Source organism: Takifugu rubripes, chromosome 13 (genome assembly GCF_901000725.2).
Source record: "Takifugu rubripes chromosome 13, fTakRub1.2, whole genome shotgun sequence".
In the NCBI taxonomy this organism is placed as follows: Eukaryota; Metazoa; Chordata; class Actinopteri; order Tetraodontiformes; family Tetraodontidae; genus Takifugu; species Takifugu rubripes.
In genome coordinates this window covers 11,439,327-11,462,870 of record NC_042297.1, presented here as the reverse complement: position 1 = coordinate 11,462,870, position 23,544 = coordinate 11,439,327, and the positions used below count along the sequence as shown (strand labels likewise).

Here is a 23,544-nt window from a genome sequence, read left to right as displayed (position 1 = left end):
ATTGCAATTCCAAGAGAGAAGAAGAAGAAGGAATCACGGAAGTAGTGCTTCCAAACAGATTCCCGTTGGAAGAGTAAAACACAGAAGATCGCCCTCCTTGTCAAGTTAAATATTGAAATAACGGTTTTCTCGTAGAAAGATGGGCACTAGAGATGACGAATACGATTACTTGTTCAAAGGTAAAACAAAGTTTTTGGTCTGTATTATCAAATCTCGGCAGTTCTATTAGCCGACAGGCTAAACAGGCCAGCTGATTGACTGTCAGACTCCGCTACATTAGCCAACCTTTGTGCTCTTTCCTTTCGCTGTATTTTCTAAGAAATGTCAGCAAGATAATTCACTTCGTGTGGCATCAGATCGTTATACTCTGTAAACCGGAATTAGATTGATGTCAGGTTGTCAAATTCATTATTAATAAAGACGAGGTCTTTGTTGTTGGTTAGCTGTAAGTTGCTGTTAGCTTGTGTCAGTGGGCGCGGACCAGGCTGACGTCGGACACACCTAAACGTTAACCACGATCACATGTGAGCGCTATGACGACTCTTTTAAATGGACACCGGACATTTACATTCTCCCTTTAATCAGACAGCTGCTTAATAAAACTTGCATAGCCATGGAATTTGAAAACATCTACCATTAAACGCACTTGTGTCAAATTCATTTTTAGGGTAATTTTTTTTTAACCCCCGCCCTTCAAAAGTCACGAAACTGTTGTCCACCGTTGCTGACCCACGCACTTATATTTAAATTGGTTAATACACCCCAAATCACTAACAGGTGCCTTTATAATCAAATGTAGTGATCTCCACTTGGACACAACATGACATAATTAATTTAAGGTGGAAGAGTAATCACCTATTTAACTGCTGTCATTTGCCTTAAGAAACAGTCCTTGTTTTAACAAATATGTTCTAACTGTTGTTGATGATTATATAGGAGCAGAGGGGTCCTAAATGTGTTAACGATCAGGAGGTATCAGGAACTGGAGGAGTGTGGCCATAAAAGAAAAGGACAATGTCCACCCATAGCTAAAGGGCTGTCATGTGCATTTCAGTGGTCCTCATTGGCGACTCGGGGGTGGGAAAAAGTAACCTGTTGTCCCGTTTCACCCGAAATGAGTTCAACCTGGAGAGTAAGAGCACCATCGGCGTCGAGTTCGCCACACGCAGCATCCAGGTGGATGGCAAGACGGTGAAAGCCCAGATCTGGGACACGGCTGGCCAGGAGCGCTACCGAGCCATCACATCAGCGTGAGTGAAGCCTCGCAGGCTAAACAGCTGCACTCAGCACAGATGAGCTCTTGGACCCCAGCAGGCCTCTTTCTATCCCAGATGCAGCTTTATAATCTCTTCTCTCCGAATAGAAATGTGTCCGACAATGTGTTGGAATTGTTGCTGCATGATTCTAGCATTTTAACGACACGGTTCTGACGACATGTGGGTGACGTGGCTGCAGGTACTACCGCGGGGCCGTCGGAGCTCTCCTGGTCTACGACATCGCTAAACATTTAACCTACGAGAACGTGGAGCGATGGCTGAAGGAGCTGAGGGACCACGCTGACAGCAACATTGTCATCATGCTGGTGGGCAACAAGAGTGATCTGCGTCACCTGCGGGCCGTTCCCACCGATGAGGCCAGAGCTTTTGCTGGTGAGAATTTGGTTTTCATGCTATTCTTTTGTATTTATCTAACGAAAAGGAATGAATCGTCTGCTAATTAGCAGAGCTGACGAGGATCTATGAATCCGCTGGGAACAACTGTTGCTGTGAAAACTGATGACAAAAAGGACAGTTTATCAGTCTACATTTAATTCCAGCGCTCATTTGAGAGGCCAACGTTGGCATGCTGGTTCCATAAACTTACAAATTCAAATTTAAAAAGATCTGATTTTAGTTTGGCTTAAACCTGCTGTTTATGTCCACCCTGCAGAAAAGAATGGTTTATCTTTTCTGGAGACGTCGGCTCTGGATTCCACAAACGTTGAAACGGCCTTCCAGACCATTCTGACAGGTCGGTGCCCCCAACACACACGCTCACACACTCACACACACGCTCACACACACACTCAGACACACTCACACACACGCACACACTCACACACCCTCACACAGACAGAACACATCTTTGTAATGCACTGATTCTGAGCAGCGTATCATTCAGGAGCAGCAACCTTTATGATCACAGCTGAGTAGAGGGATCAATCAGAACTTTTACCCAAATTAACGATCAGTAAACACACTCCTGTGCCTTAATGGGATGTATTGCTTTATGGCTATAGTTTTTGCTTCACTGCAGGTTAAAGGGCCATAAAGCAGATTTAAAAGGATCCCGGACACGCAAAGTTAAGCAGAATCAATGTTGAATCAATAAAACCTAGAGAGTAGAACAAGAAAACATGTCTTCTCTACTTATTTTTGGATAAAAACATCGTGATCACAACTGTTTCACCAAAACACTTCTCCAGACTCGGTATCCATGGCAACCGCCAAAAGGCGCGACACTCTTTCTGGCTGTTTTAAGCTTTTCAGACCGCAAAAAAGTGCCCGTGTATAAAAATGTTAGTAAGGTTTTCTCTCCTGGACATGAACTGAATCCACTTCCTGTCTCAGAAATCTACCGCATCGTCTCACAGAAGCAGATGTCAGAGCGCCAGGAGAGTGACATGTCACCTAGCAACAACGTGGTCAACATCCAGGTGCAGCCCACCGAGAACAAACCAAAGATGCAGTGCTGTCAGAACATCTAGCCCCACCGCCAGCCTGCTGCTATGCCCCCCCCCCCCCCCTTCTGCTCCAGCTCACCTCCCTGACTCCGCCCACCCAACCTCAGAAAATAGACTGCCTCTGTGTGGCGTGGACGGGTGACCCCCCACTCTTATCCACCTCACTACCCACCCCAGGTAAATACATCCCAGTCACCAAATGGCGTGACCCCCCCCCTGTTGTTCTGCAGGCATTTCACATCACGTTAGATTTCATGAGCTGCGCTGACGTCACACAAATGTCTTAAACTATGAATGTGATTCTTTTCTTCATGTGTCTGTTTGATCTGTTTTTTTATGATCTTTTGTCTTGTATCATAAATATTGGTAAATATGAATTGAAAGCACATTCTGAAGTGTTCTCCTTTGTTGTTTTAGGCTCCGCCCCCTCTAGTGCAATGTGCTGTTTTACGAACCTTTGTGGTGTTTGGAGCGATCGCTGTGAATACTTGTGATGCTTAGAAACTGTTTTGCCTTCTTGCTGAGAGGAAATGTTGCGTGCAAGAACGTGGCTTTGTTACCATGACGGCAGCTTGGCGACACAAGAGAAGGCGCCGCCTTGCATGTGACGTATTCTGGTCTCTACTTGACATGTTCAGATGCAGTTGTGTCAGTGAGGTGCCGCGTGAAGAGAAAACTTTTCCCATTAGCTGGACATTATGTATCCGTTCAACAATTTTACCAACTATGCAGAAATTAGCACAGCGGCTTCTGTTAGCGCAGGACCAACGAAGGAAACTAGCAAAAGTCACTGGAGGCAGATTCTTACAGCAAACAGTTACAACGCTTGATTAGCATATTAGCATTAGCATGTGACCATGGAGCTTGAGAGGAATCAAAGGTTTAGATTTCATAAGCTGCACTGAACTAAAATTTATTAATCTAGTAAAGTGTTTTCTTGTTTAGCTTTAGAGTTTTGTAGTAAATCAACAACTGGGACCTCTTCACAGATCACCAAGTTGATTTTCTTTTGTTTCTTTTGTTACGTTGGTGCCACCTTCTTTAAATCCAAATCATAATCGGCTGAATCAACTCCTTCAGGCCCGAACAGTTTACGTTCGGCTCGCGATCAAAAGAAATTGAGGAAAATCATGATTTGGCTGTTCCTTTCAGTCGTGTGGAGATGTTGTGAAGCTCCAGGAATATTTGTCAGATTTCCATCAGTGTTTCCTGGCATATTGTTCCTTTAAGCTTCAGGCCGCCACGCCGCCTCGACCTCCATCCACCCGCCTACAGCTGCCATCGACCCGTAACCTTCTCCCTCCTTCAGTTTTCTTCTATTGCCCCATTACGTTTAACATATGTACACCGAGCTGCCTCTGATTCACAATGCGCCGCGTCGTGTCGCCTTACGTAGCCGACATCATCATTATGTCCAACAAAGCCCTCAGAAGACGCCAATTTCCTGTTGAAATTCCCCAGGTTCCATATGGGTCGGTGGCGTTTACTGTCACAGTCAATGCCTGAAGCTGATGTGCGTGGCGGTTCTGGACCCAGCGAGCCTGGCCGGAAGTGCCAGTGGTGTTTGTTATAACAGGCGGCGTCAGCCGAGTCTTTAGACTCGACTGTCCCGCTGGCAGCAACCAATTAATTTTTATTTGATCCTGTTTTGTTTACCTTCAGTTTTCTATTTGATTTTTTTTTAACCTGTGGTTTGATTTTTCTTGTTTATTTGCATTATTAAAATGTACAACTGAGTAATTCCAGTTTAATCAGTCAGAGTGAAACTTAATCTAGAGAGATGCAGGGGGTGAAAATGAACGCTTTGTTTTGTACAGATTGATAAATTGTACAATTGTGTCAATATCTTAAGTTATCAGTTCATCTTAATAAAGCGCACCGGTCATTTACCTTTACTTTTGTTTATGGGTTTTTTTGTGTGTGTGTACATGTTTGTCAGAAATACAGATTATTGCTCGGGATTAAAATTAATTGGCTGGAAGCAGCCAATCGGAAAGATGAAACTGGGCTGAGTGTTCTAAAGTTAGATTTGTCTTCTTCGGGTAAGACAAGCTCAGGCAGCGGCGTCGCCCTCTGCTGGAGATGCGGCAGAATGCATTATTGTGATGGATAAACGTCACCTGCGGTGGAATCAAACATGACATCACTCCCCTGAGCTAGGATAACTTTATTAAAAACCAGAAGAGCAACACTGAACGGCTACAGAACGTGTCGGGATCAAAAGTGAAGACGTACAAAAACGTTAAAATCAAAGCAATGGCGTAATAGTCGGAAACAAAACAAAAACGTAGATTCCATCTGACTGCCAGCAGGTTATCGTTGGCATCTACATTCATGTAGATACCTGCAAATATTTTCAGAACACATTCTTTTTCAAAAATTTTTCCTTTCAACTTTTAAGCAAACATGTGGGTCAAATCATTTATACAACTTAGAAAATTGCTGTTTCTGATTGGTTCCCATGTTGACAGAGTCAGATAAAATCAGTGTTTGTTTTGTTTTTTTTCCACCAAAGAAGAAATAAGCCTCTAACTATCATATTTGTAATAAACTTTAGCATGCATGAGTATTAAACTGGACAAAAAACATTTAGCGTCATTAGCATATACGAACTGTACAACCAGTACACATCTGGCTACAGAATATAGAAAAAAATACATTTTTTTAGAGAAAAGATATCTTCACCAGTGTCGTTTCTTATCAGAGGTTTCAGTTTGCCCCGCCCACTCTGCTGTGATTGGCTGGTCATATGATTGGTTGGTATTCAAAAATAAAGATAAGTCACGTTAATTACATTTTATTTTAGGCTCTCTCAGCCAATCACAGGGCAGCAGTGTCTAAGCCAATCAGAAGAGCCGGGCTGATCTGGACATATGTAAACAGGAAACAAGACAGACACACACCTAGAATCATATATTTTTTTAGCTTCTCTCATAAATGAATGCACCTTGAAGATGTAGTTGATGGTCAATTTAAATTGTTTAAAAATTCTGCATTTGACATTTGATGAAAGAAATTTGAGAAAATGTTTTAAAACTGATATGAACGTAATCAAAATCACGATAAGTCTGAAAAACCTAGATGGCTCAGAGTTTCACAATAAAAGTGTGAATGCTGGGATAATTTATGGTTGTAGGTCGGCTCTGATGCACGTGGCCCCGCGATACACACACACACACGCACACACACACGCACACACGCACACACACACACACACCCGTCTGTCATCTGAATGCCCCACCCACACCCACGTCACTGTCTAGGGTGAACTGGGAGGACTGGTCCAGTTTGGGAGTTTGGGGGGGGGCGATCTAAAGCAGCGAGCTGGTGGGGCTGCCGGGCAGAGTGGGGGTCTGGCTGTGGGAGGGGCTGGCTCGTACCGGCAGCACGTCATAGTGGCACGGAATGTGGCTGTTCCTGGGCAGGTCATATGGGTTCTGGCCGTAACCGGGGAGCCCGGGGATCGCCACGGCAACAACACCCTGGACAATACTGACAGTCGGCTCTGGGAAAGAGAATGACATCACTGTTGGCGTGGTTACACCATCAACATGGTGATGACAGAGAGGCTGGTTATACTGGGAGAGAGTAAATGAACTGGTTATACTGGGAGAGAGTAAATGAACTGGTTGTACTGGGACAGAGAGGGTGAATGAACTGGTTGTACTGGGACAGAAGGTGAATGAACTGGTTATACTGGGACAGAGAGGGTGAATGAACTGGTTATACTGGGACAGAGAGGGTGAATGAACTGGTTATACTGGGACAGAGAGGGTGAATGAACTGGTTATACTGGGAGAGAGTAAATGAACTGGTTGTACTGGGACAGAGAGGGTGAATGAACTGGTTGTACTGGGACAGAAGGTGAATGAACTGGTTATACTGGGACAGAGAGGGTGAATGAACTGGTTATACTGGGACAGAGAGGGTGAATGAACTGGTTATACTGGGACAGACAGGTTAAAATGGACTGGTTAAACTGGGACAAAGAAGGATGAATAGACTGGTTGTACTGGGACAGAGGGTGAATGAACTGGTTGTACTGGAAACATTGAAATGTCCTGTAAACTGAAACGTACCCACGTCATAGATGTTCTTGCTGGGCGTGGCGCCAGTGGCAGTCGGCGTGGCGATGACGGCGGGGGAGCAGTGCGTCATGTGCTCGTGATGAGCAGGCGACTTCATCTCCACGTAGCTGCTCTCGGAGTGTTTGCACATCGTGGGGGGGTCGTTGATGGTGGCGTATGGATTCTCACTGTTGAGGGAGCAGGTGCTGGACAAGGACCCCTTTGTGTAATCTACAAATACACACAACACGTGCATCAGTTACCATGGTGACCAACTTTGAGAACTTACAAATGTCATGAAGTATCCAAGAAAACCGCACAGTCAGGCACAAATATAAGACTTCAAACTTTATGGTAAACTTTCATTTGTTTCAAAGACATGACCGACAACAGAGGTGACACCAAATGAACAGCAGGTAAAAATCGTCATTCGGTTAACGAGGAGAAGTTCCTGGGGAAGGATTGGGAGTGGCGGGGGTCAGAGCAGGAGAAGACCACCCCCCCCCCCAGCGGAGAGAGGGAAACACAGATAGGAGAGATTCATCATCCTGCAGAAAAACAAACACAGATCAGCCATCAATTTCATCTGCAGCAGCAAAAACAACCGGGCCAGTAGGGGGCAGCAGAGAGGCGCCGTCATGAAATCTGTGCTGAAGTATGACAAAGTATGATAAAGTATCACATAAATGTCTACACTGCATCTACTCACGCAATTTAAATAGAGTTATGAACTAATTATTCATAAAAAAATGATATTTTAAAAAAAGTATTGGTGATAATATTAGATTTTCTGAGGTCTGAAATGCAGAACAGGTGGTTGAGGGAGTGTTGAAGAGACAGGATTGGTCAGCAGAGGTCACACACTGACCTCTGTAATGTGGCTCCACGTGGTAGCTGAACCTCCGGTCGATGCAGTACACACCTGAGCCGGAAAAGAGAACAGGAAGCTCAGAAAAACATGGAAGAGCAGGACTCTGTTACCAGATTAGAGTTTAAACATTTGATGCAAAGAGTCACGTGGTGTGGGGGTTTCAACATATGGTCAAAGTGTCTCCAGAGGATTTTCCTCTCTTTTTGACTCCCACATAACTGCTTCCTCCTGGCTCCTCATTCAAATAAATCGCCATTTTCTGCCACAACTCTCGCCTTTCGTCTGTCTCGCTGTACGTGCGTATGCAGCATCTGGGCAGCATCTAACCTGACCCCTGACCTCTGACCTGAACGCTAACCCTGGTGGACCCGGAGAGACACATCCACACACTGGCACAACAGTCACAAGCAAGACGAGAGGACGCCACGACTGACCCAGGTCGCCGAGGTTACAGTAGGCCCCCCACTCTGGAGCGCTGTTCCTGTGGCGCTTCTTCACCTTCACCTGGAGGAAACACCGCGGGCGACACGTCAGAACCCGCATTTTAAAAATAGCTGACTGAACATGTTTTTGTTCCGGAAACTCTTCCGGATCCAGAGATGTTGGCGCCCACCTTGGCGGGGTTCTTCTTGTCGGGTTTGGCGTAATGTGCAGAGTAGGAGCACGGCCCCAGGGTCCGGTAGCTGGGGTTGGAGAAACATCCCGCTCCGGCGCTGTTACTGGGAGAAGACTCTGCAGAGGACAGGAGGCCAGTGCGCTGCAGCCCTGCCGCCGCCACAGCACATCGGCACACGTTCTCAGACACGAACGAACTCCCTGACGCACACCAGCCAGGTTATAACAGTACAGATGCCTAAGAAGTGAGAAAATCCCTTCCGGTTCCACTACAAGTCTCCCTGCTGCTGTACGACAGGAGAGGGGAAAAAACCCGAGCGGACGTTAACGTGGCGGTGGCGGCCTCACCTGACAGCGAGTAGTCGGTGGAGTTGATGTGCAGGGCCGGCGTGTAGGTGACGCTCGGCACGGGGTGGCCTTTCTCTCTCTGTCGGTACCGGAACCAGATGACCAGACTGAGCATGATCAAAATGAGCAGCAGCAGGAAGATGATGCCCAGGACGGCGCCCGCAGAGTGGCGCTCTGACGCCAGAGCCGGACTGATCTTGGTGTAAGGGTTCAGCTCCTCCATCATGAGAGCAGCTGTGGAGGGACACAGGTGTGACTGCGCGCTGACCTCAGCTGTGTTCAGGTGGGGGGAGGTGCCGTTACCCTGGTCACAGCGGATTCCCTTGAATCCGATGCTGCAGTAACACGTCCCCGTCACGTAGTCGCACGTGGCGTTGTTCATACACTCGCACAGCTGCTGGCAGCCGTAACCAAAAGTGCCCGATGGACATTCTGGAGGCGGAGCAACAAATGCATCAATGAACATACAGAAAGATCTCAGGCAGACACAGACGTGTCGAGGAAACACTCACTGAGTTCGCAGCTCTGCCCGATGAAGCCCGTCCTGCAGGAGCACTGGCCGCTGATGTGGTCGCAGTCGGCGCCGTTCTGGCAGCGGCACACCTCGGCACAGTGGGCGCCGTGGAACCCGGTCGGACAACCTGAGGATGGAAACAGGGCTATGCAGCTTTTCAGGCAGATCGGAATTCACTGAGGAGGTGAAGAGATGCCAGTGTCTTCATGTTTCTGCAGAAACATTTCCTCAGTACAGAAACAAATTTAGAGGGATGCTTTACAGGGATGTTGGATAAAACTAACATTATTTCAGTTACTTGCTGCCAGTGTAAAAACACCTCAAAACATAAATATATTATATATATTATTATATATATTAAGACTGTGCAATACTCAATTCTTGCCACTAGAGGGAAACAAATGCGCTGTAACAACCTGCAAATCCAATCTCATTCCATCCCAAGTCGCCATATTGGAGATGCTCCAATATGAGAGGAAATACTCCAATATGGCCATGAAAACAAAGCGCACGCAGCGAAGTACATCCCGAACATCTTTGTGGAAAATTATGAATTATTGCCAGGTTTTTGGTAGTACCAATCGGTCAGACCGTGAAAAAGATTAGGAGTGTTATGGACTGCCCAAAGTTATTACAAATCAGGGAAAACAATTCCAAAAGTCACCAGAGTCAGCTGTGAAAATAGCAAAGAACTTGTGTAAGTTGTGGTATGACAAGGACATTGCATTGGCCAGGACATTAGAATGAAGCAGCAGTCCATTCCATGATGCAGGGGTCAAGGTCACGGACTGTGGCGCAAGTGCCCAAGAAATCAGGCCAAGGTAGAGTGTCCCTCACCAGCCTCTGGGTGACCCTCCACCAGCAGCAGGATTGGAGATTGAATTTATAAATTGGACTTAACTTGGGGACCAAGATGTGTTTTGTTGCCCTGTGATGTTAACAAAAAAGGAGGTATTGTGGAACCAACCTGGAATCTATTTTCCTTGAATATAAGTTGTAATACTGCTAAGGGTTATCGTGGATTTGTCGGAGTTGAAGGCCGCAGTGTTGAACCAGGAGAGTGAGGGGAACTTTACCTCCCCCGATGTTCACATGCTGAGACTTCAAGGTGACACTAAATAAAAGTCTGATGTTGCTTTATTTGTGTCTGCAGGTTTACTGAAGGGTGGACATTTTACAACAGAGAGAACCAAATATCTGTGGGTGAAGTGCCGTAATCCGCCACTAGAGGGAGCTGACAGTATATAAAACAGCGCTGCAGGAGTCAATACTGTTTGTGTGCGTTTGTGTGTGTGTGTGTGTGTGTGTGTGTGTGTGTGTGTGTGTGTGTGTGTGTACTTTGCTACATACAAGTCCACATGTGCTACTGTCTTGGGATTACTGTCATGTTGAATCAGGAAGTTGCGCTGCTGCGGTTTTAACAGGTTTGATCAAAAATGCTGGCAGTATGGATGGTGTTCCAGACCTGCCACAGACAAATCTATAGCTTCCTTCACGCTGTATTGAACCGAGGAGCCTGCGTGTCACCGTGGTGATGAACGATCTGGCTCTGATCTTGGAGTTTTATCGGCGGTTCCAAATTTGCTGATTGTTGGAAATAAATGTAGAGTGGTACCGGCAAACACTGTTGACAAACACCACCTGTGTGTTTTGTTCTTGGGTGTGTGTGTGTGTGTGTGTGTGTGTTTCTGTGACATACGTTGTGTACAGTAGCGCCCCGTCCATCCAGGGCTGCAGCTACAGTCTCCGTCTGTGGCGCTGCACTGGGCTCCGTTGTGACAGTTACATGTGTGGATGCAGTCTGGACCCCAGGACCCCCGAGGGCACGCTGCCACACACACACACACACACACACACACACACACACACACACACACACACAGTTAGAATGACACCGTTCCGCCGACAGCCTGAGGCCGTGCTCAGTGTGATCGTAGGTGCTCTGTTCAGTGTTGGAGGATTAAAGTGTGTGATGTGAAACTGTGATATTTGGAAATGGGCCGCAGTGGGGGAGGGGCCTTACGTCTGGAGCAGTCGGTCCCGATCCAGCCTGGGTAACACTGGCAGGAACCATCGATGGGGTTACAGGTACTGTTGTTGGTGCACAGGCAGGCCTCGGCACACGCTTTACCAAACTTTCCGGTGGGACACACTGTGGACACACACACGGTCATACAGGTCACATGGGGCCGGCCACGCCCACGCACCAAACAGGCCACGCCCACACACCAACGGCCCACGCCCACACAAACACCATCTTTTGATGCTCTGATGGAGCAGCCAAATGAAGAAACCTCAGTTGGACCTTTAACGCGATCAGCGTCTCGGTTCGGATCCATATATTTAACAATCGTGCTGACGGTTTCTCTGAATCAGCAGCTGGAGGATGTTTGTACAAAGTTAGTTTCAAGTTAATTATTTTAGGGAAATGTGCTCAAGGCTGTAATATTTTCCTATTTAACTAAAGAGGTTAAACTGATAAAACACTGAGCTCGGATCCAAACGCCTGTAATCATCTTCTCGGGCTCTTTCTGTAATTATTCCTCAATCATAACAATAATAAACACAAACAAAGTGAGTTTAACTCCTCTGAACTGTGTCCATCATCCTGTGATGGATTATCCACGACTCTTAAAGCACTCGTGAGAACAAATGCTCACCCGGGTGGAAATGAAAACGTGTGCAAACATCCAGCTTCCATCAACCTGTAATTACAAATCCAGGAGTTCGACTGGCGTTTAATCCTGGTAGAACCTTCTCTAAACCTGGAGTCCTTGATGTGTGTGTGAGGGGTGTCACCCAGGAATGCTGATGACCATGTAACCCCCCCCCCCCCCCCCCCGGGGTCTTCCTGCTTTCAGATTTATTAAAGCCGGCCCATCAGCGCCGCTCAGAGCCGCAGCGGCCAGCAGAATGGCTGATGGAGGACGGGCCTTCATGTTTAATGACGATGAATATTTCACATCTTTCTGCACCGACTCAGAACCTGAGTGAGTGACAGACCACAACATCTGTCCTGCAGCTGTCAGCCTGGCAGTTATCCACCGAAAAAGGTTTCAGCCACTCAACGTCAAGAGAAATTCAGTAAAAAACAAAAAAAAACACAGTGTAATCTCAGAAAGCAAACTAGTGAAGAGAGAACACTGGTGGACGGAAGCAGGAAGAAAGAGTCGTCCTCCGGGCGGTTGGAGCGAGCGACCGGTCCGCTGACCTTGATTACAGAGAGAGCCGAAGAAGCCGGAGAGGCACTCGCAGTGGCCGCTGATGTGGTGGCACGCTCCGTCGCTGTGGAGGCACCGGGGACACGACTGGCTGCAGCGCTGGCCAAAGAAACCAGGAGAACAGGCTAAATAAACACACACACACACACACACACACACACACACACACACACACACACACACACACACGCCAATTACTTATCGGGTCTGACGAAGGCTGTTTGTTTTTTTGGTCTCAGTTCAGGCCGAGGTCATCACACCTTTACTGTATGAATAACTGAATGACTCAACGTTTGGGTGCGTTTGTTTGTGTGGTTGTGACGGCCCTTCTTTACCCCGTCTGCAGTTGGTGCCGCGGTAGCCCGGAGGGCAGACGCAGGTTCCGTCCTCCAGGGAGCAGGAGCCTCCGTTCTCGCAGGTGCAGCTGTAGGAACAGTTGGGCCCCCAGCGTCCATCGGGGCAGACGCTGTCACAGTGGACGCCTGCACACAGACGGGTGGAGACGCGTGAGACAAAGACGCGGACCTCGCCGGCTCCGCTCCCGACTTTAATCGGGTCAAAGCGACTTCTCTCCGCTCCTCTTGAGAAGAGAAACGAGAGGATGATGCACAAAGAGCGAGGAACCAGTTTGATGAGGAGAGGAAGAAGATCTGAACTCGGCGACTGTGATCCGCTCACACATGCAAAGGTGGGATCACACAAACCCAAACAGTCGCAGACACAGAGGGAGGGCGGGGGAGGACGGGGGAGGGCGGGGGTAATCTGCAGCTTCAGAACTGTGTCGTAAGCATCAAAGCTCCATGTTTCCGCTCCTCTGAGGCACACAGGTCCACTCTGCACCAGGCAGGACGCTGCCACTCGGACAGGAAGTGTCCCTTGGCCGTTTCCTACAGAGACTATTAGCCTACACATGCGCCCACCCGCGTCAGATTATATGAACAAATGTGACAAAAAAGAGATTTCTGCCCTTTAATGAGCTCAAGTGTCTGTTTCTTTCATCAGCCTTGCGTGTGTGTGTGTGTGTGTGTGTGTGTGTGTGTGTGTGTGTGTGTGTGTGCGTGTGCTGACTGGATCAGAACCTCTCGAGCTCACAGGGGACATAAAACCCAGATTACAATAATGATTGTCTGTGTGAGTAATCTTCTAAACACATGAAAACAGACAGAATCGGAACATGCCGCCGCATCTGCGGCTCTTCTCAACGTTCCTCCGACAGGAACCATGACAGAAGCTTTTATTATTCACCATTTCGCCTAAATTAATAAAACGGATTCCACCCGAGCAGGAGTGGAACACCTGCGTCCAGGGTGGTTTCTCAGCTCCACCTTGGAGCACCAAGGCCGGAACACAAAAGATCTGCGCCGGTGTCACGTTCGGACCGGTAGACGTGTTCCAAACGAGCCCGTAGCGCCAACTTGGCGAGCTCATCGGTTTTCAGGGTTTTGGCTTGTTGGGTTCGTTTCCTTTTGATCCGTTTTCTTTGATTTCCTGTCATCCGCCGGTATTTAAATGTGAAAGTGCTCCAAATGTTCTCGACCCGGGGTCCCGAACTCCCATCAGACTCCATCAGACTTTCCTTCCTTCCAGGTGAGTCCAAACTTTGTTGGTCGGGATATTGAAGGTTCTCAGCGTGTGGGTTCATTAGTGGCTCTCCCCTCTGGCGGTCCGACCCCGACGCCCCCTCCATATTCATGGGCTCTCGTATCGATTATTGCTGATCACGACTGCAGTGACAGATGATTAGCAGGCGGGGTTAGCGAACGTCAGCGTGAAACAAAAAACCTCGGAGCCACGGTGGGAGACAGAAGAGAGGAGAGGCAGAACCTCCCGGACGAACTGGACCGCATCACCTGGAGGCCCCCCGCGGTGCTGAAATATTGATCACAGCCGGACTGTCGGACTCACTTTTGCAATTGTGCGTGTGAGGTGCTGTCCCGTCGATACGTGGCGCTGATTCGGAATTTTTAAGGCGCCGCCTACTTCCTCAGGTTCAGGGCTGACGCGGCCCAAAGAACTCCAGAAAAGGGCGTTTCGTTTCCATGGCACCCCAAACCCGTCCTACATTCTCCAGTTGTGTGTGTGTGTGTGTGTGTGTGATGATTTAATGGTTTTGCTTGACCAACTCCAACACCATTCCTCACCTGTCCAACCAGCCAGGCAGCGACACAAGCCCGTCACCGGATCGCAGCCGTCGGCGTTGACGCAGTCGCATCTTTCTCCGCAGTCCAGCCCGTACGACCCGTCCTGCCAGCACACACATGTAAGAACGCAGGAAGAAGCCTGTTGTGACAGCAGGTGTCCGTCAGCGGGTGGGCGTGGCCTCTGCTCCTGCCCATCCCACTGGAAACATCTGCTAGCCTGCTAGGCTACAGTGGCTACAGAGCCTGAGACAAGCCCAGGGCGTTGGTACTCGTACTCACAGGACACGAGACGTCGCAGTACTCGTCCCGCCAGCCCGCCGAGCAGGTGCAGGTACCGTTGGCCGGGTCACAGGCGGCTCCGTTGGCGCACTGACACGTCTGGTTGCAGCTGAGTCCCCAGGTGCCGCTGGAGCAGGGGATGGAGCAGTCCACGCCCTGCCACCCTGGACCCAGACCCCCAGTCAGAGCTTCCATGTGAGGTAAATGTTCATTTTTAACCGTTATTTCTTTGGACCAGAGGATCAACGTTCAGAACGTGGATCACTCAGCAGAACTAGAGGATCATCAGATCGTTTCATGCTGTGAAAACGTAACCCTGCTCGTTTAGGCTGTTGCTAACTGCTGAGGAAACCGAAGGTTTTCTACAGCGCCGCTGACTCTCTGCTGTTGAAAGCAACAGAACTTCCTGCTAAAACCTCAGGTCCCAACCTTCTCTGCAGAAACAGAATCCGTCCAGGTGCGAGCAGGCGATCTCATGGCGGCAGGAACACGGAGACGTGCAGTTGATCCCGTAAAGACCGGGGGGGCAGCTGATGGAACAGTCATCGCCCTGGAGAGAGAGGACAGCTTTCAGCTAAAACAAAGTTCGGTAAACAAGCGCGTGCATTAGAGGAGAGGATCCCTGCTGAGAATCCTGATGCCAGCGTGGGTCCGATCAATACAGGATATGGTCAGAACACAACTTGGCATTAACCTTATTCCATTATCACGCTGTGAGAGGAACTTCCCCAGAAAGACAGCCGCCATTGATCAGGACCTTCAGCTTATAAACTGTGCTAATTAAAGCTTCTGCTTCCAACCTGCTGCCTTTAAATCGCTATTAATCTAATATTCACAAAGCCAAATGTGCACGGACGGAAGGAAAGAGGCCTTATTAAAAAGTTGGTGGATTAAAGACTTTTTTTAACCAAAAACTTCAGGGAATAAGGTGTGTGGGTTCACTCAGCTGGGAAAGAGTGACTTCCAGAGCCGTAAACATGCTGGAATCCTGACGATTATGGCTCGTTTCTTAACACCTGAGGCTCCACCACACACTTCCTCAACTATGTTCCATAATGAGGAAATGAAGAAAATCCCTCCTGGCTTTTAGAGAATGTTCCACTATGGAGGAAACGGAGCCTCCTATACTGCAGCCAGCCAGCAGGGGGTCCGGGGACGGTACCCCTCAGTGGTTCCACTCCGGATTCACGTTAATTTACTGCAGTTTGACTTTAGAACTTAAGAAGAACTTAAACTGCGAGTCTGGAAACCAGCTGATCCGAAGCTTCGGTATGTTTTATTTATGAGGAAACTGTTTCCAGAATGAAGCTGCGGATCAATGATTTTGATCACAAGCAAGCAAAAGACGTAATTACACAAACTTGTTTTTGTACGTTTGGATGAATAAACATCAGTAAATACCGTCACAAATTATAAGTGTGGATATCGATTTCTAACTGAGATCCAAACGTTGGAATTAATCAAACCGGAGAAAATTCAGCGTAAAATCTCTCATCTTCTGTCCAACTCTTTTGCTTTTGCCATCAAAGGAGGGATTGTTCTCTCCTTGATCATCGCACCAGGTTTTGAGGGTTTTGACCCTGGAATCTGTCGCGTATCCAGCCAGCTTCCAGAGCGCCGCGTTTCCACGGCAACATAAATTGAGCCGAAATCAATAAAAGTGGCCTGGGAGTCGCATCCGTCTGGGTTTAGCTGCTCCGAAGCAGGCGCACATCCATCTGGGCCGCTCGGCCCCGCTTTCATGAGCTGAAAATCCTCCAAGTCTTCTGTCCAATTATCAAAGTTGCCGTCAGCTCTTCACCTCCTCATCATCGCTCAGCCGCTGGGATCCGTCCCCGCGCATCAATTTTACATTTCACCTTAACCCCAAAAGTCTAATGCGATTCAGAAACTGCGGGGACGCGGCGTCGCCAGATCAGAGCCGGATCTGCTCTCTGCTCCTGTTTGCTGAGGAACACACAGATTCTACACATTCAGCTCAAATGTCCATTAATTTCACCCGGATTTTAAAGCCTAATTGTCCCTCTGGTGGCTGGCTGCGCGGCCAGGCAGGATACATTGTTCCATGAGGGATCGTATATCTTCTTGGACAAAACCCCCGACGCAGACAAGAAAACCCTTTTCTCTGTATAAATCCTGACCCAGAAAAGACGAGGCCGCCCTCACAGGCGTTAGCGCCACACCCGCTCCTGTTGTGCGCCCTGATTACTGCTAACACCAGCGGCCCTTTGCTGAGTCGGCACTCTCCAGTCTGACCCACATCCTGGTGGTTCTGCACCTGCTTTACCTTCAGCTGAAGCTGCAGAGTCAACAGCAGCTCCTAAATTGTCCCAGAGAACAAAGGGCGCAGAATCGCCCTTTTATGGGACAAACTGCTGAGGAACGTGCAGCTCTGGCGTTTGGCACCAAGCAACCGACACAACAACACCAACACAACAACACCGACACAACAGCACCGACACAACAGCACCGACACAACAACACAGACACAACAGCACCGACACAACAACACCGACACAACAACACCGACACAATAACACCGACACAATAACACCGACACAACAACAACAACACCGACACAACAACACCGACACAACAGCACCAACACAACAACACCGACACAACAGCACCGACACAACAGCACCGACACAACAACACCGACACAACAACACCGACACAATAACACCGACACAACAACAACAACACCGACACAACAACACCGACACAACAGCACCAACACAACAACACCGACACAACAACACCGACACAACAACACCGACACAACAACACCGACACAATAACACCGACACAATAACACCGACACCAAAACACAGACACAACACCAACACAACAACACCGACACAACAACACGGACACAATAACACGACACAGTAACACGACACAACAACACCGACACAACAACAAGGACACAATAACACCGACACAATAACACCGACACAATAACACCGACACCAAAACACAGACACCAAAACACAGACACAACAACACCGACACAATAACACGACACAATAACACCGACAACGCTGTCGAACTTCCATCTTCATCATCTGCTGCCCAATTTGGAAACGGCGGAACTTTAATTTATTTAGCGTGCTGCCATGGTAACCACAGAATCCATGCACAGATAAATGCAGGAAGAACGGATCTTTTTCAGGATTTTAAACCAGCAGGTTTGGTTGTGTAGTTCGTGGGGGGGGGGTGTAAAACGTTCCCTTGTGTCTGGGGGGGCCCCCTGTCACCCACCCGGCAGCCCCGGAACTTACCAGATATCCGGGAGCGCACAGACAAGCTCCCGTCACGCCATCGCAGTCCGCTCCGTTGGTGCAGGAGCAAATGTCTCTGCAGCCCTCGCCATGGTAACCAGCGGGACAAGTCTCGTTACAGAAGAGGCCCGTCCACCCGGCGGCGCAGGAGCACTCCCCCGACAGAGGGTGACAGCTGAGGCGGGCGGAGACAGAACGGGTCATGCACGAAACACAGGTGACCCGCGCAGAGGCGGATCTACGACGGGATGGAACGGCGTACCTGAGCGTGTTCTCCATCCTGCAGGGGCAGTATTTGTCACACAGGAGGCCGTACTGGCCCGCGGGGCAGAACCGGTCCTCGCAGCTCGGCCCTTTGAAGCCGTCGTTGCACAGACACGCCCCGTTGATGTGGTAGCACTTGGCCCCGTTCTGACAGTCACACTTGTGGGCGCACTGGGGCCCGTAGGTGCCCACGGGACACTCGTCCTGGCACCTGGTGGGAAACAGGAGAGGAAGAAGTCACCTGCACATCACCTGTTGGAGTCTCTGGAGGACCAACTGGAACCAGTTCACTGGTAGCTGGGTCCAGTCTCAGGAACTGACAGGTCAGCAGCACTGAGAACCAACAGGAACCAGAACAACAGGAACCAGACCAACAGGACCCAGACCAACAGGAACCAGACCAACACAGAACCAGACCAACATGGAACCAGACCAACAGGAACCAGACCAACAGGACCCAGACCAAGAGGAACCAGACCAGCAGGAACCAGACCAACAGGAACTAGACCAACATGGAACCAGACCAAGAGGAACCAGACCAACAGGAACTAGACCAACATGGAACCAGACCAACATGGAACCAGACCAACATGGAACCAGACCAACAGGATTTCCATCAACGCCAGTAAAATCAGGTTGGAATTAATTCCATCAAACAGTTTAAACCAAGTCTCTAAAACTAATTTCCAACAGGATGGTATCTCCAGGTTTGTGGAGATACCATGAAAAGTTTAATTGTTTAGCAGGAAATGTTGTTAATTAGAGGATTCTGTTGGGTTTTCATGAAGCAGAGATTCAAACTCACAGGTTTTATTCAAATGGAGAAAAAAAAGCAGCTAAAAAGATTCTGGAGAAACTTGTGAAATTCATCTATTCATGTGTTGGGTTAAAGTCGAGAGATTACCATGACCTCTAAATGCTCGCAGATGTCAGACGCTAGCGTTTCTGTTTTCCTCTGATTTCTATCTTTTTTAATCCCTCTTCTCTGTCTCCAGTTTGTGTTTTTTGGAGCCGAATCTGTTCCAAACACCGTTTGGGAGTCCAGGTTTTGGGATCACTCTGCCACCGCTGGATCATTTAAGATCACGTCAACAGTCCAGAGATCGTTCTCCCGCCACACCCACGCCGCTAACACGTTAGCAGGCTGCGGCTAATCGTTCCACCAAAGTTCAGGCCGGCGCTCTGCCTCCATCCGTCTCCACCCGTCCCACAGATGAGCGCATTAAGAAGGAGACAAATCACTCGGTTAGCATGTGTGAGTGGACTTCTGCCTGGTGTCACGTCTAAATCACGCCGGAATCTTCTGGACTCTAATCTGGACTAATTCCATTAGAACGCAGACGGGCGGCGGGAGAGCTCGATATGGGAATTACTCCACGTGGGATAATTCACCTGTCCCAGCTGCAATGAATGGAGGCAATTTGGCTCATCGGCGGAGGACGGATGGAGATGGACAAAGATAGACGGGACAAAGAAGACGGACAGAGTGAGAGGAGAGACGGATCCGGCCGGAGGGAGGAGAAGTTTAGACAAGACAATTAATGACAAAGATACCGAGAAAACAGGTTTGAAATGTAAAAACCAGCACTTGGCGCTGTGGTCGTTAAAGTCGGTACGTTTCAGAAAGCGTTTAAGCTAATTCGCGCGGAAAGTGAAATTAGCATTTCGCTACAGCAGTCAGGGTTAGAGTTTGGGGTGTGTTACCATGACGGCGGTTGTTTTGCCTCTTTAACTAAAGTGAGCTTAGAGTTGGCCCACGTTTGTTAGCCACCGGCAGGCAGGGGGCGCTGTTTCCTGCTTTCTGTGTTTGTATTTTATAGAACATTTTATCGAGCTTCTCTCTAATTAAACCCTTTTAAACTCTGGGTGACTAATTTATGCAATATTTTACCTTTAGACTTCCTGGAATTCTCGTCCCCGGGCTGAACTCCTATCTAACTCCCCGAGGGCTCCCCTGATATTTGAGGCAATATCGGCGATACCGTACCTCTCCCCGATGTAGCCGGCGGTGCACTGGCACTGCCCGCTGATGTGGTCGCACAGGCCGCCGTTCCGGCACGTGCACTCCTGCGAGCAGTTGATCCCGAACGATCCGAACGGACACGGCTGGGCGCAGACGGGACCCTGAGAACAGACGCCACATCCAATATGTAAAACGTGTCTGAGGATGAGCGGGGTGTCGCCATAGCAACCGTATCTCAGACCAAAAGAGCAAACACAAAGAGTTTTTTTTTTTTTAACAGCTTCTCTCTTTTAAATGAAGGAGGAATTTAATTAGCTTCGACTATAATTGGCAGATTTGAATCAATCCCAGCACGTTTGTGATTTTAAAGTGGGGGGGGGGGTATTGGACAACCCCCCCCCCCTCCCTTTCTGTCAATAACCACTCAACAATCAATAATCCAGAAGCAGAAGTAGGCAGAATCTCAACAGGCGGAGGTGGGAGTGGGGGTGGGCAGGGACGTACCACCCAGCCGGCGGGGCAGGAGCACTCCCCGGTCACGTGATGGCACGTTCCACCGTTCTGGCAGGGGCAGCGCTGCTCACACTGGGGGCCGTGCTTCCCCGGAGGACACGGTTCCTCGCAGCTGGAGGACAAAAGAACACGGTCAGCAGAACATGTCAGGCTGAGGAGGATCTACTTTTCTGCTCACAAAGCTCCGGTGTATCCAGGGGCGCACACGCACTCCCCCGTCTGGTGATGGCAGGTGGCGCCGTTGAGGCACTGGCACTCCAGGAGGCAGTCCTTGCCGAAGAGGCCGGTGTCGCAGGGCTCCTCGCACCGCCAGCCCTGGAAGCCGTCGGTGCAGACGCAGGCGCCGGTGATGGGGTTGCATTTGGCCCCGTTGCGACACTGACACTTGTTGCTGCAGTGGGGCCCCCAGAAGTCGTTCTCGCAGCCTAAACGGAAGGAGGAGCCGACATTGAAACAGTGGCTAAATGAGTCACGAGGTCAGGAAGCTATGTGGTCGCTACGGTAACCGTCAACAGAGGCGAGATAAGAACAGCGAGCCTACAGAACCACACCTAACAGAGCCGAACCGTGGCGACGGCATCGACAATGACATGTTCCACAAAGATCAAAGAAACCAGATGAAACATCAAAGCATCCCCGGCAGACTGTTTCATTACCAACATGCAAACAAATTCCAAAAATGATAAACGCCCCTTTTAATGTGTGATGTTAGCCCCGGCTGTTAGCGCTGCGACGCTAGCCCGCCCAGATGCTCCTCCCACTCTGACAAATGAGCCGACTCTCAGGAAAGTAGGAACCGTCATCCCTCCACGCTTGTCCCAGACTATCAAAACAACAACACAGAAGAAACCAGCGCAAACAGGCTGCTCGTGATGGATGCGGCCCGGCCCGAGCTGCAGAAAAGCGTTTAGCATTTTAATTCTGTCGACGGCTGCATCCAGAGTTCTGCTGAACAAAGTGCAACGAGCCCGGAACAATAAATCAGGTTCCAGAGGAGCGTTGTTAGCAAACAGGAGCGCCGCTGCTGCGAGGCGACGTTGATAAAGGCTCTATTATCGCCCTGATCTGTGTATCAGGCTGGAATAAAGGGAAGAACCCAGAACTTCTGGACGTTAGCCTCAGGACACGTGTGTGCGTGTGTGTGTGTGTGTGTGTGTGGGGGGGGGCTTTCAGAACTTTCTTGCCTAAATGTGGGTGGTGATTTCACAGATATTAAAGTGTTGAATGTTTGATAAGTCCTGTGGTCGACAGAACTGGGAGATAAATCAGCTTCCTCTCCGTCTCGCTCTAATGTACTCTTTTTTTTTTCCGCCCCCCCACGTCTCTCCTCCTACTCACCCCTCACAAAGAGGGGGGGTCTCTTTATTTCTCTTAACTAGCAGCCAGCACAGTCAAATCCTTTCTCCTCTCTCAGCCTCAATTATTCAACAGCAAAGAGTCCAAATCAAGTGACTAATGACTTTGATCAAGAGGAGCTCGCTGGCTCTAAGCAGAACTTTCTGCTCTAATTTAAGAGCTGCGTTAGAGGAACGTTCCTCACACGTTCTTCCTCCAGACAAAGCCGCAGAACTTGCTCACCTGTTTCCCATCTGGTTCCCGCCAGAGTGGACGGAGAACCTGGGAACGTCCTCCGTCTTTATGGAAGCAGCTCATTAAGGGATGGACCGCCTTCCATAAAACAATGAAATAAATGTTGAAGCAGCAATTGAGTCCAGAAACTGAGCAGACTGAAATGCAAATGATGAAACCTTTTATTAAAAAAAAAAAAAAATTGAGCTGTTAATTGGGGGAATCAAATAAAACCTCCTACGCAGAAGAACGAGAAGGTTCCGATGGCTGAGCTTTCACGCTAGAATAACGACCGACTGCATGTCAGCGCTAACTGAGCGGGAGCAGCAGAACTGCTGCAGAAGGTGATTAAGTAGCTTTCATAAAGTCTGATGATAGAACTGGAATGATTTAGGTCAGGCGGTGGCACTTGTGGAGCTCCTACAACCAGCTACATCACAACCAGTCCAACACTAAAGCAGAGGTGGACACGGTCTCAGGACACTGTCTCTGTCCAGGGGGAGTCCGGCTGTAGCTACAGACACAAAACTGAAACAGCTAACATAGAGTAGCCTGCTACATGGTAGATATGAGCTAACAGAATAGCTCTCCCATCAGCTAGCTGTGGTACGTGTAAGCTAGCAGTGAGACGTTAGCGCAAATGCTGGCTAACTGTGCTAGTTGGGAGACAGCTGTAACCAAACTCAAAGAAGCTTTTGGATGAGAAGCAAAACGTTTTCAGACAAAAGAACGGAAACCCTAATGGCAACACTGAAGGCTACGCTAGCTGGCGTTTCTGTTATTGCGGGTGATTGTGTTTGCTAGTGCTACGGCCATTCAAAGACCATTACTTTGGTAGTAATGACGGCACACATAGACGTTAATGCGAGAAGCCTCCATCCCAGACACCAAACGTTTCAACCTGAGCGCTGCGATTAGCTGCTGCATGTTAACGTGATTGTGTCTGAGGCTAGGTATTCCACAAATGGCTGATGGATGTCGTCATTAAACCTTCTGCTGCCCCCATTTCAAAGTGCCGTTTCCCGTCACAAACGTTCATAAAGGAAACAACCTGAAGGGCTCTAACTGTAACACTTCATCGCCACAACATTAATGCGACTGTAATAAGCCTTCATTAGTCACGATGGGAGGAGCCGAGCGGCCCCTGCCGGGGACACAGCTACGCCTCCATGA

General features: G+C 48.9%; 2 protein-coding genes across 7 annotated transcripts in view; one reads left to right on the top strand and one right to left on the bottom strand.

Annotated features, from left to right (window-relative positions):
• The first annotated feature begins 12 nt into the window (after window positions 1-12).
• Window positions 13-4,617, top strand: rab11a (RAB11a, member RAS oncogene family). 2 transcript variants are annotated; one of them, XM_003969597.3, is made up of 5 exons: window positions 13-179; window positions 1,055-1,250; window positions 1,456-1,649; window positions 1,930-2,010; window positions 2,610-4,617. In XM_003969597.3, the coding sequence occupies exons 1-5, from the start codon at window positions 140-142 to the stop codon at window positions 2,744-2,746; spliced, it is 648 nt and encodes a 215-aa protein (XP_003969646.1). In that variant the 5' UTR covers window positions 13-139; the 3' UTR covers window positions 2,747-4,617. The 2 variants fall into 2 exon arrangements, with proteins under 2 accessions (XP_003969646.1, XP_029701736.1); XM_029845876.1 differs by lacking the exon at window positions 2,610-4,617 and adding an exon at window positions 2,296-2,569.
• A 252-nt stretch (window positions 4,618-4,869) lies between these two features.
• The window catches only part of LOC101075314 (multiple epidermal growth factor-like domains protein 11), a 49,674-nt gene continuing 30,999 nt past the window's right edge, over window positions 4,870-23,544 (bottom strand). Inside the window, exons 7-26 of one of the 5 annotated variants that reach the window (XM_029846522.1) lie at window positions 20,981-21,227; window positions 20,794-20,914; window positions 20,314-20,450; window positions 18,325-18,537; window positions 18,063-18,237; window positions 15,208-15,328; window positions 14,779-14,942; window positions 14,500-14,602; window positions 12,694-12,840; window positions 12,349-12,483; window positions 11,161-11,289; window positions 10,837-10,965; window positions 9,136-9,264; window positions 8,927-9,055; window positions 8,624-8,857; window positions 8,274-8,425; window positions 8,095-8,164; window positions 7,658-7,711; window positions 6,802-7,020; window positions 4,870-6,227 (exon numbers count right to left, since the gene is read on the bottom strand). In XM_029846522.1, coding sequence (XP_029702382.1) covers window positions 6,034-6,227; window positions 6,802-7,020; window positions 7,658-7,711; window positions 8,095-8,164; window positions 8,274-8,425; window positions 8,624-8,857; window positions 8,927-9,055; window positions 9,136-9,264; window positions 10,837-10,965; window positions 11,161-11,289; window positions 12,349-12,483; window positions 12,694-12,840; window positions 14,500-14,602; window positions 14,779-14,942; window positions 15,208-15,328; window positions 18,063-18,237; window positions 18,325-18,537; window positions 20,314-20,450; window positions 20,794-20,914; window positions 20,981-21,227 — 3,002 coding nt within the window. In that variant the 3' untranslated portion in view covers window positions 4,870-6,033. Of the gene's footprint in view, window positions 6,228-6,801; window positions 7,338-7,657; window positions 7,712-8,094; window positions 8,165-8,273; window positions 8,426-8,623; window positions 8,858-8,926; window positions 9,056-9,135; window positions 9,265-10,836; window positions 10,966-11,160; window positions 11,290-12,348; window positions 12,484-12,693; window positions 12,841-14,499; window positions 14,603-14,778; window positions 14,943-15,207; window positions 15,329-18,062; window positions 18,238-18,324; window positions 18,538-20,313; window positions 20,451-20,793; window positions 20,915-20,980; window positions 21,228-23,544 lie in introns of those variants that run through there. The other 4 variants (XM_029846521.1, XM_029846524.1, XM_029846523.1 and 1 more) reach the window with 4 other exon arrangements.

Coding starts and splice junctions, on each gene's coding strand:
- rab11a (XM_003969597.3), top strand. CDS start 140: ATGGGCACTAGAGATGACGAATACGATTACTTGTTCAAAG. Junction 180..1,054: donor ATACGATTACTTGTTCAAAG/GTAAAACAAAGT, acceptor TGTGCATTTCAG/TGGTCCTCATTGGCGACTCG. Junction 1,650..1,929: donor TGAGGCCAGAGCTTTTGCTG/GTGAGAATTTGG, acceptor TCCACCCTGCAG/AAAAGAATGGTTTATCTTTT.